The following is a 19,470-nucleotide window of genomic DNA, read 5'->3' on the forward strand; positions in this document are numbered from 1 at the left end:
CCAGGGAGATTCTAGCCTATGTCCATCCTGGGTCGGAGCTTCATTCCGGGAGCGGGGCATGGCGTCTCTCTGAGGCGTCTGCCCCCGAGCGGAGAGCTGTCGAGTCTGAGCTCACTTCCTCTTCCTCCCAGCGTTCTGTTCTGTTTACTCCTCCCACCTATCCTCTAACCAATAAAATGGGCCAAGGCAGTTCCTTTATTAGCCAACGACCTTCCTCCATCAAATGATAAGATGCACACCTATTTATTTATATTTATATTCATATTCATATATATATGATACATGTCATAATACAAATGTATAATTGCAAACCTGAGTAGCATTTGAGGCAGGAGAATGATGGCCATTTGTAGTAGTAAAGAGGAAGTGGTTTTTGGTAATGTTTATAGGGTATGAGGGATTAGATAACGTCTATTTCTTAAGCTAAACATGTTGGCTTATGTATCATTTTTATCATAAAATTTCAAAGCTGAAAAGTCTCACATAAACAAAATTATATCATGATTATTTTAGTTTCTTTATCCCCTTCTAATTGAAATTTATCTCTGGTTCCAGGAGACCATTTCACAGAAAGCATTTTGAACAAAATGTCAGTTGTCTTTTCCTTTTCCTTTTCAGTTCAAAAGGACATAGTCCGGCTTCTCCCCAGTTTAGACGTTGAAGTCAAAGATATTACTGACTCTTCTGATGCTAACTGGTTTCTTCAGCTACTGTCTACTGAAGATCTTTTGGAAATGACCAGCAAAGAGTTTCCTATAGTAGCTGAAGTTATCGAAGTAGTTCAAGGGAATCAGCTGCCTCAGAGTATTCTACAGCCTGGGCAAACAATTATTATCCACAAAAAGTATCAGGCTTCGAGGATCCTAGCTTCAGAAATTCGAAGCAATTTCCCTAAAAGACACTTCTTGATTCCCAGTAGCTACAAAGGCAAGTTCAAAAGGAGACCCCGGGAGTTCCCAACGGCCTATGACCTGCAGATATCTAAGACTGAGAAGGAAACTCTCCATGTGGTAGCCACCAAAGCCTTCCATACACTTCACAAGGAACTGTCCTCTGTGTCTGTTGGGGACCAGTTTCTAGTGCATCACTCAGAGACCACAGAAGTTGTCTTTGAGGGAACAAGAAAAGTGAACGTTCTGGCCTGTGAAAAAATCCTCAGTAAGTCCTACGAGGCAGCCCGGCTTCCTCTGTACATGGAAGGAGGTTTTGTAGAGGTGATTCATGATAAGAAACAGTACCAGATTTCAGAGCTCTGTACACAGTTCCGCTGGCCCTTCAATGTAAAGGTGTCTGTGAGAGATCTCTTCATGAAAGATGACATTTTGGCCGCTACCCCAGGACTGCAGTTGGAGGAGGATATCACAGACTCATACCTACTTGTTAGTGACTTTGCCAACCCCGGAGAATGTTGGGAAATTTCCATGAGCCGACTGAATATGACTGTTCAGTTAGTTAGTAGTAGTAATTTGTCTATGGATACAGGACCAATTCAAGTTAGGACTCTGGTAGAAGAGATCACAGAAGAACAATATTACATGATGAGGAGGTACGAAAGTTCTCCCTCACATCCCCCGCCTCGTCCTCCCAAGAACCCCTCAGCAGAGGAGATGAAGTTAACCTTGCTCAGCTTAGCAGAAGAAAGAACAATACATCTGCCCAAGTCTCCCAAGGTAAGACATCATGGATTTTTCTTGTCTAGACAATGAGTTTCGAGTTGCTTCTGAGTTTGCTTTTTACTTGCTTTCCTTTCTTTCTTTTGTACCGATTTGAAAGAAGCCTGTCTGATGCCTATTAGATGAATCAACATCAGCAGAGGAGAAAGCTGTTGCAGCAGTTTGTGCTTGGAGATTTCACCAGTAGAAGTAGCATGAAATCTGTATGGAGTTAGAAATAGAAGTGATGACATTTGGCCACGGCTGCGCAACATTGCCATTCCAATTGACAACTGAACATGTTTAATAAGAGACCTCAGAAAGAATTTCCTTTGATTTTGGAAGTGTGGTTCATTTTTCTTAGGTAGAATTCTCTTAATACCTCACCCAGAAAATGAGCATACAATAAACTCCCATCTTCTGGTGGGGGTGGGGAGGGAGTAGGAGTTTACTAGTAACATGCATCTCTAACACATGCCTTCGTTTTGTTTTGTGTGCAGAAAGATGTAAAAATATCTTGGCAGAACTATGTGTGAGAATGTGAGCATCTGCCCACATAATGCCTCTCGGAATTGTAATCTTTAGCAGTTCTACTGAAAAATAAAATCAATAAACCTATAGGCACCATGGGATCTCTATGGAACTGGCAAATCCACAACCGCTTGAGATGTCAGACAGTAGTCCAGTATTTTTTCTACTTGATCTTGATTCTTAACCACTGCCTGCTGGCTACTTGAACCTACTAGGGCATACATGTTTGTGTGTGTGTGGCTGAGGTTCTATGGTTTATGGAAGGGGAGTGTGTTCTGTCCCAACAGATTGCTAGAAGTACAAGAAAAACAAAACAATTGGTAAAATAGATACTATCTATTCTTGCCTCATCTTTAGGAGCGATAGTAGCACTGGGCATCAAGACTTGTATATAGATGTGGATGTGCTTGTGGTTGTATATAACAAAGACTGTTCTAATTGTATGCTAAAGGAATTCTTAAGGATTACTAAACTCATTTTCTCTACCAGGGGGGAAAAAGATAAAACCAGCAAAAATTTTCTTTTTGGAAAACTATTTTTTAAAAAAAAATGACCAAATAAAACAGTTCCAAAATAACATTGATTAGCTAAAGTAAATGGTTTGTTTGATTTTCAGACTTAGCATATATTTCTCACTGAGTTTCAAAGATACTAATACTGATGGTCAAGGTGTAAGTCTAGAATTCCTAGGTTCTTGGCATCTTATTTCAAGAATAAGGCCAAAAATTCACATATTTGCAAATAGCAAGAAAGCAATGTTCAAAGCAAAGCCATAGAACAGATCTCTGTCCAGTTCTCACGTGAATTTATGGTGTTGAGATCTGAGCCTCACTCTGAACAATGACTGTTTGTGTTGTAAGGAACCGCTTATTCATCCTGGCTGCCCAGAACCAAAATAATCACACAGAAACTGTATTAATTAAATCACTGCTTGGCCCATTAGCTCTAGCTTATTGGCTAACTCTTACATCTTAATTTAACCCAATTCTATTAATCTGCATATCAACCATGATGTCTTGGCCTACCAGCAAAGTTTCAACACTTCTATCTCCATCTACAGATCCATGGCGTCCCTCTGACTCCACCCTTCTTTCTTCCAGCATTCAGTCCAGTCCTCCCCACCTACCTAAGTTCTGCCCTATCAACAGGCCAAGGCAATTTATTTGTTAATAATAATCACGTAACACAGAGGGGATGCCCACATTATGTTTGGAGTTGGTGAAGAGTTGTCAAGATGTTATAAAGTTCTGGAACTATTTTTATTTGAGGAGCAAGAATTGAGGGGCAGCTTAAATTTGAAAGACTAAACTGTATTAGTTAAACCACTGCTTGGCCATTAGCTCAAGCTTCTTATTGGCTAACTCTTACATCTTAATTTAATTCATTTCTAGTATTTTATATTTTACCACAAGGCTCGTGGCCTACCAGCAAGGCTGCAGCATGTCTGTCTCCGGTGGTGGCTCCATGGCTTCTCTCTAGCTCTGCCCTTCTTTCTCCCAGAATTCTGATTAGTTTTCTCTGCCTAACACTGTTCCCCTATAGCTCTGCTATAGGCCCGAAGCAGTTCCTTTATTCATTAATGGTAATCACAGGATACAGAGGGGAATCCCACATCATTGGTTGAGTTGAAGGGCGGGCATATTTGATGCAGTAATATTGTGACGGACTTTATATGACAGAAAGAGAAAAAAGGTTAGAGCAGAAAACAGGGATGATGGGTGAAGGGTGATGTTGGTAGATGACTCATCAAACCATTGAGAAGAATACACAATTTCTTGTTTCAGTTAATTCCATAAATTGTCATGTGGGTAGAAACAAAGCATTGTTATTTTCTCTGAAATCTCTTAAAAACATCGCTGATATTACCATTTACCCGTATTCAGAGGTACTGGTCTCCTCATTTTCAGTAATTTTTACCCACCATGGAGACGGGGGTTTTCTCAGTGGATTGTAGATGGAACATAACAGATAAGTCAGTTTCTGTGTAATATACCCAGAAGTGTTAAAAACCAATGGTTTCTTATTGTCCCAGTGTCACTCTTCCATGTCTTTTATATTCCATGGGATAACTTCCTTAATGCTTTTCTTTCATGTATGCTTTTGAAATAATTGGTTTTAAGATTTTTTAATGCTTAAAATTAGGGAGCTGCCATTTAAAACAACCCTCTAAGTCTTGGGGTTTTACATGGGATACTGCTTTAAATTTGAAGAACAATTTGTGAGGGTTATTCAGAGTTTAAATATTAAGACTCATTTAACTTACTAAAATGCCTTTTTATGTGCACAGAAAAGAGTACTAGATGCTTCGTTATGTGGCTTTACTTTTGCTTTCCTAATGGGTCATTAACTTTACTAGATCATTTCTTGCATTGCTAAACAACAGGGCAGATGTATAGGTAGGCTAAAAGTAAGATTCTACAATGTATTAAACATTAGTAAAATCCATCTGTGGCAGGCATCTGTGGTCAGTTAGGAACACTATGAGTTCATCTAAGATGTTTCTAAATTAAGAATATATGGGGACATCTCATAAGAACTAGGTGAATTAAATAATTCTTTGCCATGATAAGATTACCAAGTATTCTCTTGTTTTGGCAATACCTCAACAAGGACAAATGAAACGGCAATAGACTTGGAAGACTATGATTTAAGCATAGGCAGAAGCATATGAAAAGACACTGGATATCAAGATCAACTACATCAAGTAGTTTTACATGGATTTTATCTATGTAGTCGGAAGCTGCTCATTCATTTCCCAAAATAGTTACATAGAAACTATATTGATTAAATCACTGCTTGGCCATTAACTTAGGTGTGTTTCTAGCTAGCTCTTACATCTTAAACGAACCCATTTCTATTATTTTATATTTTACTATGAGGCTTGTGGCCTACCAGCAAGGTTCCAACTGGCAGCTTGCATCTTTCCCCTCTGGCAGCTACATGGTGTCTCATTGACTCTGCCCTCTTTGTCCCGGTATTCAGTTTAGTTTTTCCGCCTAGCTCTATTCTTCTCTGCTGCAGGCCAAAGCAGATTATTTACTCATTAACCAAACATATTCACAGCATACATATGGGAATCCTACATCATGCTGTAACAATGTTAACATATTAGTATATGGGTAATAATGCATATAATCTAAATGTGGGTGGGGATTTCCAGAAAATCTGTACAATTCTTTTATGCTGATGACATAATGCAAAATAAAACCTTTAGTTTCTATGCAATTGGAGTCTTAATTAGACAGACAAGTGTTATAAAGTTGCTGAAAAAACAAAACCATGCCTCTACTTCTACTTTGAGTAGGATAAACTCCTACTCACAGGTAGGGTTTCTGTGTCAGAACTAGTTTCAAATAGCTCTGAAGAACATAGACTCGATGGGGTTTTGCCTGTCATGGATATATATGGCTATAGCTTTTGAGTACCACAAAGGAGAAATGGAACTTCTATGTTCTGATGAAAAGGCCTATAACCAGAGAGAAAAACAAACCTTTGGTTGAAAGATGAGTTATTCCCCATCTTCAGAGACTGTAGCTGGGCCCAGAAATCTTACATTTCATGAACTCTGTTTGGCCGTTTAATGCCCCTGTGTCCACTTGTTCCTGGAATTTCTAGACTTCTGTGGACAAGAACACCCATAGCAGACATTAAGGCAAAAGGCAAGGGGGAGGCAGTGATGGCAAAGTTCTGTGCAACAAGCAAAGTTGGAATGCTGCTGCAGAGCCAGAGCTGGGACTGCAAAAGACAGAAGGAGAGCCAGGGTTTGTGCACTGCAGAAACAATTATTGCTCATCTGCTGCTACTGGCCTGTCACTTCTGATCTTGGCTGCGACAGAGGAATCTTATTAAAGAAATCCAGGCTCCTGGGTTACATGGAGAGGAATGTGACAGACACTCAGTTGTAATTGACAGGATTCCATCCCAAATGTTGTGATTTTTGTTTTCTTTCTCATTCACTGGATGTGCTGTAGGCATTAGGAGTATCGAAAGAGACATCTGTCAGAGAAGCCGTGAATCTACTTTCTTTCTAAATGGAGATTTTCGTCATAGCAGTTTTCAAAGACCATTGGCATTGAAGATAGAAACAGACATCCTAAAACACTCCACATTTGAATCTGGAGATAAGACAAATGGAGGGCATGGGGGAGTCTCTCAGAAATCATGGGCAAATCTTAGTTAGGAGGCACAAGTTTTACACATAAAAAAAATCAGATACTTACCTCTTGTTCTTACAGCATGACACAGATGAGTAAGTCAGCACTTTCAAGTTACCTGAGTTAGGAGTGTACCCCACTGGAATGTAAATTACCCAGAAACCAGTGAAAATCATGGGACAATTGGGCTGAGCATAAAAATAAAAGGAAGTGTTGGGTCAAAAACGGGCCAACCTTGAGTCACAGCTGGACCCGGGAGATCTGTGTCCTCTGTAGTGTGCAGAGCCACTGAAAGCTGTTTCTGACATCTCCAAGTGGGAGAGGAGTACAAAGTTAGAAAGTTTGGCTTTGGTCATGGTATTATACCACTTCTAGTTAGATCTCTGATGTCTGAATTTAGTACTTTGGATGTAAAAGAACTGTTAAAACTTAGTAAGACAGCCCAAAATAGGGACTGATTTCAATATATTTCAACAAATGATGAATACCTCACCAAATTTTTTTCTCTGTAGAATTTATGTGTAAAACTGGTCTTATTGCATGACTGAAGTGGACACACATTTGGAAATATTTGGGGGAAAATTTGGCCTTTTTTGAGCTCCAAGCAGTTGAATACTCTCTCATCAAAGATATAGAGTCCAGAGAAGAGTAGGAAGCTAAAACGTATTAGCCACATCCATCTGTGGTGGGTATCTGTGGTCAGTTAGGAACACTAATGAGTTCTCACCAGGAAATGCTATTTTCAAATTTCTAGTTACAATTCTTCTCTATCCTTTACCCGTGGCATCAAGAACTAAAATATTTACAAATTTGTAACTATCATGTGACCACTAACAGTGACTATTACCTGTTACCCATAGGAAAAAAATAAAATTAAAAAATTGTGTTTCAGTATTTTAGTAAAATAATTAAGTTAAAATTAGAATAGATGATTTTTGCATTAGATTTCTAGCTTTTAAGACAATTAGATTAGCTTTCGTTTTAAAAATGAAATGGCATACAAAAATCCCTGTTTGAAAAATAACAGAAATTTGTAATATCCAATATACAGTGCACAAAAATGAGGATACTGTTTTTTACTGCTGAGTAATACTCTAATATGTATGGCAATGGGTTTTTGATCCTACTGCACGTACTGGCTTTGGGGGAGCCTAGGCAGTTTGGATGCTCACCTTACTAGACCTGGATGGAGGTGGGCGGTCCTTGGACTTCCCACAGGTCAGGGAACCCTGATTGCTCTTCAAGCTGATGAGGGAGGGGAACTTTATCGGGGGAGGGGGAGGGAAATGGGAGGCGGTGGCAGGGAGGAGGCAGAAATCCTTAATAAATAAATAAATTAAAAAAAACAAGAAAGTAAACCTGAAAAAACAAAAAGAAAATGAGGATACTGGAATCACCAGCTTTTCACAACAACAATAGGGATTGTATTGTCCACAATCATTGAGTGTAATATGGACTTATTAGGTGGTCAATCTGTAGTCACTGAAAACTCACTATTTCTCTCTCTATTTCTCATTCTCATTCTCTATATGTCTATATAAGTATATACACATATACATGTAAGCATATATATAGTATATAAGTATATATACTGTGTTATCTATATTCTTATCTTTGGAAATACAAGCATAATTATTGACTCATCTAAAGCAGGCTTTTAGAAATGGTCTTTTGTTTTCTTTTAGCAACTATTAATCCTGTTGATCTAAAAGCTTTTATATCTCTTAAATACTGCTGGGATTTCACACTTCCTCATACAGGGCCATATATATGCATATTATATTTATATAAACATATATAACTTACACACATGCACATATGTAAACTTTGATATATATATATCAAACTAGAAAAAAGCATATGTCACAGATACATATGATTGATATGCATATATAGAATACATGGCACACACACACACCTGGATATGTTGGTGCATGTTTGCAATCCTAACACTGCATAGGTTGAGATATCACAGGTCATATGTTTAAGGTCTGTCTGGGATATAAAAGGAGACACTGTCTCAAACTAAAATGAAAGGTAAAGTATGAGGGATGGTAAGATAACTCAGTAGAGAAAAGCAATCAAGCCTAGGACCTGAATTGAAACCCTGTGCTCCTCATGGGAGAAATGACCCTTACACGTTGCCCTCTGGCTTCTGTTGCCATGCCATGTATATGCTGTGCTGAGGACAGAAGCCAAGATGTACATAATAAACAAGCACCCTAGCAGCGTAACTTTATCCTTAGCTCATGCCTTGTGCCATTTGATAGCTTTTCTTGTAGTCTTCTGCTGTGGGATAGTCTTTTTGTATGCTGTGAACACATGATACTCTCATTGGTTAAGTAATAAAGATGTTTTGACTTATGGCAAGGCATTATAGAGCCAGGTGGGAAATTTAGGCAAAATAATAGAAGGGTGGTGTCTGGGAGACACCAGACACCCAAGAATCAATATGCCAGTAGACCAGTAACACCATGGCCATGTGGCAAAGTATTGGTAAAAAATACGAGTTCATTTAAATGTAAGAGTTAGCTAATAATAAGCCTGAGTCATCAGCCAAGTGTTTATAAGTAATATTAAGACTCTGGTTATTCAGGAACTGACAGATGGGAGAGAAATCTCTGGTTACTGTCTTCCTAAATTCAAGGTGGTTTAGAGTTAAACTTCAGTCTCTTTTCTCTTTAGAATCTAGGCTTATTTTATAAGTTCATGTCCACAATCACAAATCTTTTCCTTTTTAAAGTTTTATTAAACTTGTTCATTGTTTAATATATGAATAATTTGCCTGCATGCATGCGTGTGTATCACACATGTGCCTGGTTCCTGCAAAGGTCAGAAGAGGGCACCAGATCCCCTGGAGGTAAAGATGGCTGTGAATGACCATGTGGGTTCTGGGAGTTGAACTTGGAGCCTCAAATGCTCCTCACTGCTCTCAAGTCCCTATTTGCACAAATTTATTATGCATATTAAATGACTTTCATTAGAATTAATAATTCATATAGATTCATTCATGAACCCACTAGAAATTGTACCATAGATTTCTTCTGAAATCTGTTTAAGGGGCTAGAGAGTTGGTTCATCACTTACAAATGTTTGTTGCTCTTGTAGAGGAATGAAGTTTGGCTTCCAGCACTCACACTAGATGGTTCACAATTAACTGAGCCCCAGCTCTAGGGGCTTGGAGGCCCTCTTAGAAGTCTGCTTGGTACCCTTATATTTACACATATACTTGCACACACACACACACACACTCATACATGTAAATAAATAATAAAATAATTTAGACAATATTTAAATATTTTAAAATGTATTTAAGGTGTTAAATGTATTTGAATGTGTTTAAAAATCATCTGCTAAAGAAAGTTCTATGCTAGAGAAGTACCAGATACTACCTGATATGCAGTGAGTTTACAATGCCCCCTGCAGGATATTTAAAGGTCTAGAAAGTTATCAGGATGCAAAAATACTTTGTGCTGCCACAGAACCCATAAATACGGATCTGCCATGCTCAGGACTTTCCTATTTTGGCCCAATGCTGAGAAGAAGGCCCAGTATCCTCTGAATGTTCCCAGAGACAGGAATTAGGTGCTAGAGGACAGTATAACAATTACTGTGCTCTCTAAAACAAGTCAAACAAGCAAAGCAAAGAGCAAGCAAACAAAGAAATCACTCCTTAACATTAAATCTGCTTTATCAATTTTTCATCTTTGGGAATACCAGCACAATGTATTGGCTCGTTGGCTCATTTAAAGCAGGCATCTGGAAACGGTTTTTTGTTTTCTGTCTTCTTTGCCTATAGCAACTATTATTCCCGTTGATCTCACTCCCTTTATGTCTCTGGAACACTGCTGAGATTTCACACTTCCTCAGCACGGAATCCCATCATTTCTGGTTTGCATTTTTGAGTTCTACGTGTAACTATTCTTTCTGTTTCTTTTCATGAAATACTCTAATTAATTATCCATGTTGCTAACTTCTTTATCATTTTAAGAGAGACTTCTGCCTGTGTGACTTTCAGCTGGCTATCTTCTGTGTCGTCCTGCTGTGTTCAGGATTTCCCACTATTTGCTGTAGCTATATTAAATTTCCAATAATTATTGTCCTTTTAATGTTTTCTTCATATTATTAGTATCTTCAGATGATAGACAAGAAAACTGAGCCTTATAGGCTAATATATACTTATATGAAAACAGTGTAGATTTTAGTATAATATAATATGTACAGAGGAGAACAAGTAAAGGTATGTATTAGAACTTAATACAGGAAACAGACATGAGTCATGAAATAGGATATAGTGGGGGTTTTTTGTTGTTGTTGTTGTTGTCGTTTAGTTTTAATTCTGACCTGTGTTTTTTGGTTTGGGAAGGAGTGGCTAAGGCTACAAAAATATATTTGATACTGAAAATGTAAAATCTAGTTTTGAAACTCCACAGTGTAGAAGGAGGGATGTTTGTTGGGTTTCTGGCCACCCGGCTAGCTTAAACCCAAAATTATTACACTAAATTGTATTAATTAAATCATCGCTTGGCCCATTAGCTCTGGCTTCTTATCGGCTAACTCTTATATTAATTTAACCTATTTCTAGTAATCTGTGTAGGGCCACATGGCTTTGGCTTATCTGCTAAAGTTCCAGTGTCTGTCTCCACCAGGGCTACATGGTGTCTTTCTAACTCTGCATTTTCCTCCCATGCTATAGGCCAAGCCAGTTTCTTTATTCATTAAGCAATAAGAGCAACACAGACAGAAGGACCTCTAACACCACCACAGCTTTGGAATGGTTGTTCTGTATGGAAGTCCTTTGAGGTGTCTAGATTTTGGATCTGGTTAATTTCTGTTTGTTTGTTAGATTTGTGTTTATTATTATTATTTTATTTTATTTGAAAAAGAAAACAAACTATCTTTTTTCATTTTACATACCAATCCCAGTTCCCACTCCCTCCCCTCCTCCCACTTCCTCTACCTCCCTCCCTCCCTCCCCACCCCCATTCACTCCTCAGAGAGGACAAGTTACATTGCTTTGGTTAAGGTTCAAGGCCCTCCCCACTATATCCAGGCTGAACAAGGCATTCATCCAAGGAGAATAGGTTCCCCAAAAGCCAGTACAAGCAGTAGGGACAAACAAACCCTGGTGCCACCACCAGTGGTCCTGCAGTTTGCCCCATTCATACAACTGTCAACCACATTCAGAGCGACTAGTTTGCACCTATGTTGGTTCCATCCCTGTCTGCCTGGAGTTGGTGAGCACCCATTAGCTCAGGTAGACTGTTTCAGTGGGTGTTCCCATCATGGTCTTGACTTCTTTGCTCATATTCTCATTCCTCCGACTCTTCACCTGGACTTTGGGAGCTCAGCCAAGTGTTCCACTGCGGGTCTCTGCCTCTGTTTCAGTCAGTCACTGGATGAAGGTTCTATGATGACATTTAAGATACTCATCATTCTGACAACAGGGCAAGGCCAGTTCTGGAACTCTCTCTTCTAATGCTTAAGGTCTTAAGGTCATCCTTGTGGATATCCAAGTATCTCTCCAGTGCCAGGTCTCTTGCTAGCCCCATAATGGCTCCCTCCATCAAAATATCTCTTTCCTTGATTCCATGTCTGTTCTTTGTTTTTTTTTGTTTTTTGAGATAGGTTTTTGTGTGTAGCTTTAGAGACTGTTCTCAAACTTACTCTGTAAACCAGACTGAGGTCTGGTTAATTTTAATGTATGGTGATTTTATTTGAAATTTCTATTAAATAAAGTTTTAATAAATTCAAAAAGTATTTTTTTTGCTCAAAGAGAGCTACAATTTAATGTTAAAGCTAGAATTATTTGTTTTATTTTATGACATAAGTATCTTACTGTGTAGCCTCTGATGGTCTTGCACTCTCCATCCTCCTGACACTGTCTCCTGAGAACTGGGATTAGGTGTATACATGTATATAACCTAATAGATGAGTCTAGAATCATACAGATGATCCCAAAACCTAAAATTAAATGCAGCTTCATGTAGCCCCACTTTTAAAACTGGGTTGCTGGGCTATCCACCTAGACAGGAATTAGAACCTATCATCAAGTTCAGCACTATAAGCCACCTTCCCATCTTGGCACAGGAACAAATGTCTTTAAAGTGGTAAAGACTAAAGTCTTCTTCACATCTCAGACCTAGTCAAAGAGTGATGGGGAAGTTAGCAGAATGGGGAAAAAGACCATTTTTCAGGAATTTTCTGACTACATTTTGAATGATTTCATGTTGAACATTATGGGTAGAGTAAATTGACTCTTCATCTCTGGTCCTCTGATGCTAAATGATTTGACTTCATGTGATCTCTTTGGTGCCTTTCCATTGGACCATGGGATTGTGAGGATAATAGGAACTTGTATTCAAGCCATATATATAAAGTCTAAAGAGGCTGTGCCTGGAGCTTCCCCCACCTGGCAAGAATTAAACAAACAAACAAAAAAGTCACTTTGAGAAATGTCACTGTGATGATGTAGGTTCTCTGGAGTGAGGAGAAGGAGCAGTGTTTAGTACCTTCATTTTCTGTAGAGATGAGCTGGGAGTGTCAGCTAGAAGTGATGGCTTTAGTCAGGAAGCATCAGTTCAAACATACAACTGCCAAGTAATGTGCAGACATTTCACATGAAGAAAGGGCATTGCTCGCTCCTTCCATGTATACCAATATACAACAATGCCCTGAGAGTAATTGCTCTTTGTGCTTATTCTCCTTTTTACCTAAGCTGTATGCTGAGAGTCAAAAAGAAAATTTAATGAATAAAGAAATACTACTACTGAGAAATTAACCGTTCTTAGTTTTTTGCTATAAACTAGAATGTGTAAGGAAGAAATTGAGCTTTATTGTTGTACTAAAGAGAGCCAAAGTTATATATGTATATATATATGTATATGTATATATATATATATATATATATATATATATATATCTGTTAATGGTAAATGTTTATGGGTGTGTGGTGCTTGTATGTGTTATGTGCTAGTGTGGCCACATATGTCTATGTGCATGTATGAGGACTCCAATGAAGAATATCAGGCATCCTTCTTTATCTCATTGTCTTTAGAAAGATGATCTCACTGTACCAGGGCTTGCCATTTTGGATAGACCTCCTGGCTGGATCTGCTGAACTCCAAGCCCCAATACTGGAGTTACAGGCTTGTAGAGACATGTTTGCATAGCTCCAAGCATGCTTTGATCTCAAACTCAGGTCCTTATTCTTGGAAAAACAAGCACTTTGCAATTTGTACAATGAGCAATCTTTTTAGCCCAACAAATGTCAATTTTAGAAAAACTATTTGCTTACTAATAATCCCCTCAAGAGATCTTTCAAGGTTGTTATTATTGTAACTTGAAGTGATGTACAAAAGCAAGAGTCAAGTTGATTCTGGATAAACTATATGAGTTTGCTCAGTCTGCCCCTTAGGAGCATGGGTATTTGTGTTGTTGAAAGACATACTTTGTATTTATCTGAGTATTCATTCAGATATGAGTTGGCATGCTCCATGCTGCTACTCTCCTTCATGGTCCTGTGTGTCAAGGTTTTTAAAAACTGCTAATCAAAAGGTCAGTTCTCCATTTCAAATAGTTTTTGGCACTCTGTAATTAAAAAATATTTATGTGATAACTTAATTTGTATTCTTTGTTACCGTCCTTTGATGTCTTATTCTTTGTTTTTCCTTGTTTAGTTTCTAGTCAGCTTAGCATATTTCCATGTAGATAAGTGATATGAGGTTTTCCTCATCTTAACTTCTAAAGCTATGAAATGAAATCTGTTCTCATATTTTTAAAGGAACAATTTAGAGTGCACTTGTAGATAAACATGGATTATTTAAGTCTGATGACCGACTTATGAACAGGAAATAAAAGTTATGAACAGGAAATAAATGTTCTGCACTTTGATGACCAATATCTGAATTTGAACTCTCTTTGAGTATTGTTTCTTTGGATCTAACAGAAATCACTTTGTTCAGACTCAGAATCATCCCACATTTTTCTTGATTCAATTTACCTACTCTGTATTATACAATGTAGCCATTCTATTGTGTCATTCATATCTATGTGTGTGTGTGTGTGTGTGTGTGTGTGTGTGTTTAAGGTCTTCTTTTTCACATTTTTTTTCAGTAGCAATGTAGACTCTCAGTTACCTCATTCTGCTTAATGAACTTCTTAAAGGACCTCATCGACTTAAAACCAAACAAATACCTTGTGATAATTTGATTAAAAAGAAATCAAACAATCATTTATTTGGATAATTTGAACTTTTAGATTTGATTTTTGCATCGTGTTAAGTGGTTTGACAGCCCATCCAGCTGAATCTTCTCATTAACGTCACGTGAATCTCTCTGGAAATTTCTGACACTTCTCCAAGTTTAGAAAGGAGCGCATGTGGAATGAAATGGAGTGGGAAAAGACTGTGGTGTGTGGGTCGGTATCGAGGTTTCCACAGTGACTTAACAGGAGGAGATGCGAAGTAATTGAAGGATTGAGTGGAGCAATGCTGGGGAACAAGTCCCCTTTTATAGGTCTCATTCTGTTTTGGGGCTGTGAGTAGACCATGGTAGTATGGAACATTGATAGAAGAAGAAATGTCAAGCAAGAGGACATTGGGGCACCTGATGCTACCAGGGACCAGGAGGACAGTGATGAAGGCCATAAGTAGCAGTTAAGATCATGTCTATTTGAGTACAAAAACAAAAGCTGCCTCTCCCTGACTGCACTTCCACTCCTACTTTTAATAAAGAATCTACATTTCATAATTTGACTGCTGACCTTTAAAATTTAGCTTATTCCCATCTGAGTCCTTTTATTAACAGAACTGTCTTTTCTTAGGCTTTAAATAAACTTAAGTCTGTGGAAAATATTGAACATCTCATCTGAGTTTAGGTAACTATGGTTTAAAACAATTTTATGAAAAATTAAGAGACTTTGGGTTTTGCCCTAAATTTGTTACTCATTTGCAGTGAGATTTGGGATCATAGCAGTATCCTTGCTTATAAATTTAAAAGGTTACAGTGAATGACCAGAACCATTTCCTCTAGCTTACACATTGCACACACTTAGGATTTTGTATTTACACACTATATATTAAAGAGTTGATATTAAAACTATTTATTTGAATGTCTTAAAATATCAACAGGATGCCTTGTTGTAGCTGAAAAACTCTAAAAAGACAAAAGAAGAAAAGTCTCTAGACTTCCTTCTTGTATGCTGGATGACTGTGACCTTTCTGGCAATGTACTATAAATTTCTGTGTCTTTGGTATCCAAAGTGTTTACTGTGATGTGTGATTTAACGGAACCCATTTTTCATATAGCCGGAGCCAGGCTTCTGTTTTCATCTTCTTCTATCTACTTTGTGAGACTCTTTACAGGAACTTCTCCTGTTTAGAACCACCACCATGGTTCCCTGTCTCAGTTCCGCATCTCAGAAACCTGACTGAATGGTGGCATCCTTACCCTAATTCTGCAGGACTCTACTTCTACCTGACATCCATCCATTTGAAATGAGCATTCCCTTATTATTCACCCTTGATGTTTCTTCTTAAGCTTCCTCTCGTTGCCTAAAAATTTGGTACCCATGCTAGCTGCACAAAGGGCCATTTCTCATGTGCAGCCTGTCCCTCTTGCCTCCTGTATTACATGATGCATCAGTGCATTGATTTCATGTGGTGGTGCTGACTGTTCCTTCCTGAAACTAAACAAATTTGCTTGCGAATAAACATAACAATATTGTTTTCTCCATCTCAAGGGTGTTATATTTATGACTCTATTTGCCATGGAGAGACTAGAATTAAGATAGTAAGAGGCTGTGCAGTGAAAGGTAGGAATAGCTTGTTCTTGCAAATGGAAAGAAATTTAGCCTCATTTAGCTAAAAGCACAAGGCCATTCTAATCACACATTTGACATCATGACCAGGCCAGGGGAAAAATGTACCTGCTCTATTATAATTGGCTCTGCTCACTGAAGTGGATTCCTCATTGTCTGCACAGCTACAGGAAATATAGTTAATAAAAGCACATGTCAGCCCAAGTGAAGCTGTTCTATAAAGCTCGGCCAGACCACTCTGTGAAACTGTTATTTCCTATTCTGAAAACTAAATCTCGAATCACAGTTAAAAGGTAATCAGTCTTTAGCGGAGTAGTCTTGTAGAGGGGAGCAGTAATTCCGGTTTGATTGGTGACATGGGCTTTTCAGGGAACAGTTTAAAAAATAAAACAGAGGAAAAGCAAACACACGCCAAATGGACATTTCCCAGAATTTTTAGGACATCAGGCCACATTGATAAATATATTGCACTTTCTAAAAAATATGTGTCTTTACTAAGCAATACTGGGAAAACACTCCAACTCTTTAGACTTCACTGCTTTGACTCACTGTGACATAACCTTGAGAAATAGTTCACAGGTTTTTCTGGTCATCTTTTGTAACTGGGGTATCTTATCCAGGTTTCCAAGGTCTGCCATCAGTTGTCCAGCCTCTGGCTTGCAGATCCATGATACATATTGGAAAGGCGATATGTGAGCATCACTTTCAATGGTTTTTCTCTTGTGTTCCTTTTATGGATGCTGTGCTTGCTTCTGCTGTTCATAGTACAATATCCTTTTCCTCCTTGCATGATTAGAAAGAGAAAATCATAAGAAACACCATACTATTCCATTTGTGTTTATTCCAAAATATATTGTTCATTTTTACACACACACACACACACACACACACACACACACACACACACACACACGGGGAATTATATGGCCTCACCAAAGAGAAAACTTTATGAGTTTAATTTACAAATTTTATGATTTGAAATAAAATTCCTTCTTTTAGGTGAAGAATATTAGGCCTAGAAACAATAACAAGCATAGAAACAAGTATATTTTTTTTGCATGGAAACATAAAATTGCGCGACATTGTTGGAAAGACAGTGTTTTATAGCATCTCCTAGCAGATTTGTAGCTGTCAGTGCTGAGCAGGAGGCGGAGCCAATACAGAGGCCTCACTGCCTGCTCTCTTTCCTTTGACCACACTGACAGTTCTGGGTAGTTCTCACTTCACTGAGGAGAGTTTTACAGAGGACAGTTCATCAAGGACCCAAGGGAACTTGACCACTGTTTCATTAAATTTTCTCAGCAATTTATAATTTTTTTTCCTTTCGAGGATTTATTTGATAGTCTTATTACCGGTGTACCTGTCTTATCTGAGATCTGAGAGATTCTGCACAGCCAATACCATGTTCTGAACATGTGTAACCATTCTCAAGGGATGCTTAATTAGTCTTTGTCTAGTATTGGACAAGAGAATAAATTTTCACGCTGTGAAAAATCTCGCACTGAAAATATTTTAATCATACACACAATTCACACATTTTTGGTGCAAAAACTAAACATGGCTCAGACATCTTTCTCTCCTGCACACTAACCATATTTGGTAGGTTGGGATAAGTAGAGACCGATAACCAAACTAAACAGAACAATGGTCCCTCAGGCTGGATAGAGTTATCACAGGCCACTGGGAGGACTCTTTTTTTTTTCTAATAATGAAATTGGAAGCCTTCAGGAGCAGATAAGTGATATGATTCTTGAGGCAGGAGGATTGTTACGAGTTCTTGGCCAGCCTATAGAGTGAGACTCCCCTGCCTTTCCAGACAGACTTTCTCTGTGTAACGACCCTAGAACTCACTCTTTAGATCAGCCTGGCTTCAAACTCACAGAAAACTGACTGCCTCTGCCTCCCCAGTGCTGGGATTAAAGGTATGTGCCTCCTCTGCCAAGTGACTATGTCTTAATAGAAATTTACTGCAGGCCCAGAGCAATGGCTCAGTGGTTAAGAGCATTTGCTATGCAATCATGAAGACTCAAGAACTGCCATGAGTTGAAGGTATTTCTAGACTTTTCACACTGGAAATGTGATTAGCTTTATCTGCGCATTAATGCCATTTTCTTTTGCCTTTGAAATATATTTGAAAATATTTGGACTCCTTTAAGTTAAATACATTTTATTTTTCTAATATTTCATTACTTTGGGGGATATAAAAGAATGAATAAGATTAAATAAAATAGCTCTGTCTATGCAGAATTTATTGTATGATCACACTAAGAAGAGGATCTCCACTGGGATCATTATATTTTGGGATCTCTTAAAGAAAATATTCAAAGATGAAATATTTTAAAGGACTTATTTTCAAGTATAGTGCTGCAATCTGGAAATGCATTATAGTGCCTTTTAATTAGAGGTAAATTGTTACTTTTAAAGGTCCAGGTAGTTGGGAATAAGGCAATAACTATGGATCTCACTCATCGATTAAATGAGAATGTTAACAGTGGAAAAGAAAACAGTTTTCCTTTTTGTCTTGTGGAATAGAAATTAGTATTTGCATTGGGGCTCTAACCTCCTTTTATTCAATAATAGAAAACTACTGAGGACAGATTGGCGAGATGGCTCAGTGGTCTAGTGACCTTGGTGCTCTTCTTGAGGATCCGAGTTCAGTTTCCAGTAGGTGGCTTACAACTGACTGCAACTCCAGCTCTACAGTCTAGAGGATCCATTGCCCTCTTCTGGCTGACCCGTCCCCCGACATACACACACACACACACACACACACACACACACACACACACACACGATAAAAATCGATCTTTGAAAAAGAAAAGTACAGAGTATATTAGAAAATGGTGCCAGACATTTAGCCTCAACACCTGAATATGATTATTAGGAAGCAAAGCTCCATCTTTCATCTTAATAACTGTCTGACTTCTTGAAGAAAGATTACTAGTAACCACTCCATTTACCGGGAGTCTTGCTTGTTCAGGCCACGTATCAGCTCAGAGTCTTAGCTGGGCAGATTCCTTTGTGCCATTTTTACCCGACCCTGAAATGCCCCTCCCTTTTCCAATCATTTCTTTCAGTACACTCCCTCCACCTCCCTAATCTGATTGCTCATGTTTCCCATCCCCACCTGCCCCCAGGACTTGAATAAAAGGTGAATTTCTTTACATACTGTTGGTGGGATGTAAACTATTTCTATAAATGAAATCAGTATGGAATTTCCCCAGAAGGTTAAAAAGGGAGTGGTCCAATAATCCTTGTACTGGGTGTTTCCTCTGAGGAAATACTGCTGGAAGGATGCCTGCCTCCCAGTGTCC

At 38.4% G+C, this 19,470-nt stretch overlaps 1 protein-coding gene across 1 annotated transcript in view; it reads left to right on the plus strand.

The window, feature by feature from the left end:
* The window catches only part of Themis (thymocyte selection associated), a 189,498-nt gene that overhangs the window by 104,814 nt on the left and 65,214 nt on the right, over nt 1-19,470 (plus strand). Inside the window, 1 exon segment of the mRNA XM_041653576.1 lies at nt 619-1,670. Within this exon segment, the coding sequence (XP_041509510.1) occupies nt 619-1,670 (1,052 nt within the window).

Source organism: Microtus oregoni, unplaced genomic scaffold (genome assembly GCF_018167655.1).
Source record: "Microtus oregoni isolate MIOR12 unplaced genomic scaffold, Mior012 000006F_ref0000085, whole genome shotgun sequence".
Taxonomy (NCBI): domain Eukaryota; kingdom Metazoa; phylum Chordata; class Mammalia; order Rodentia; family Cricetidae; genus Microtus; species Microtus oregoni.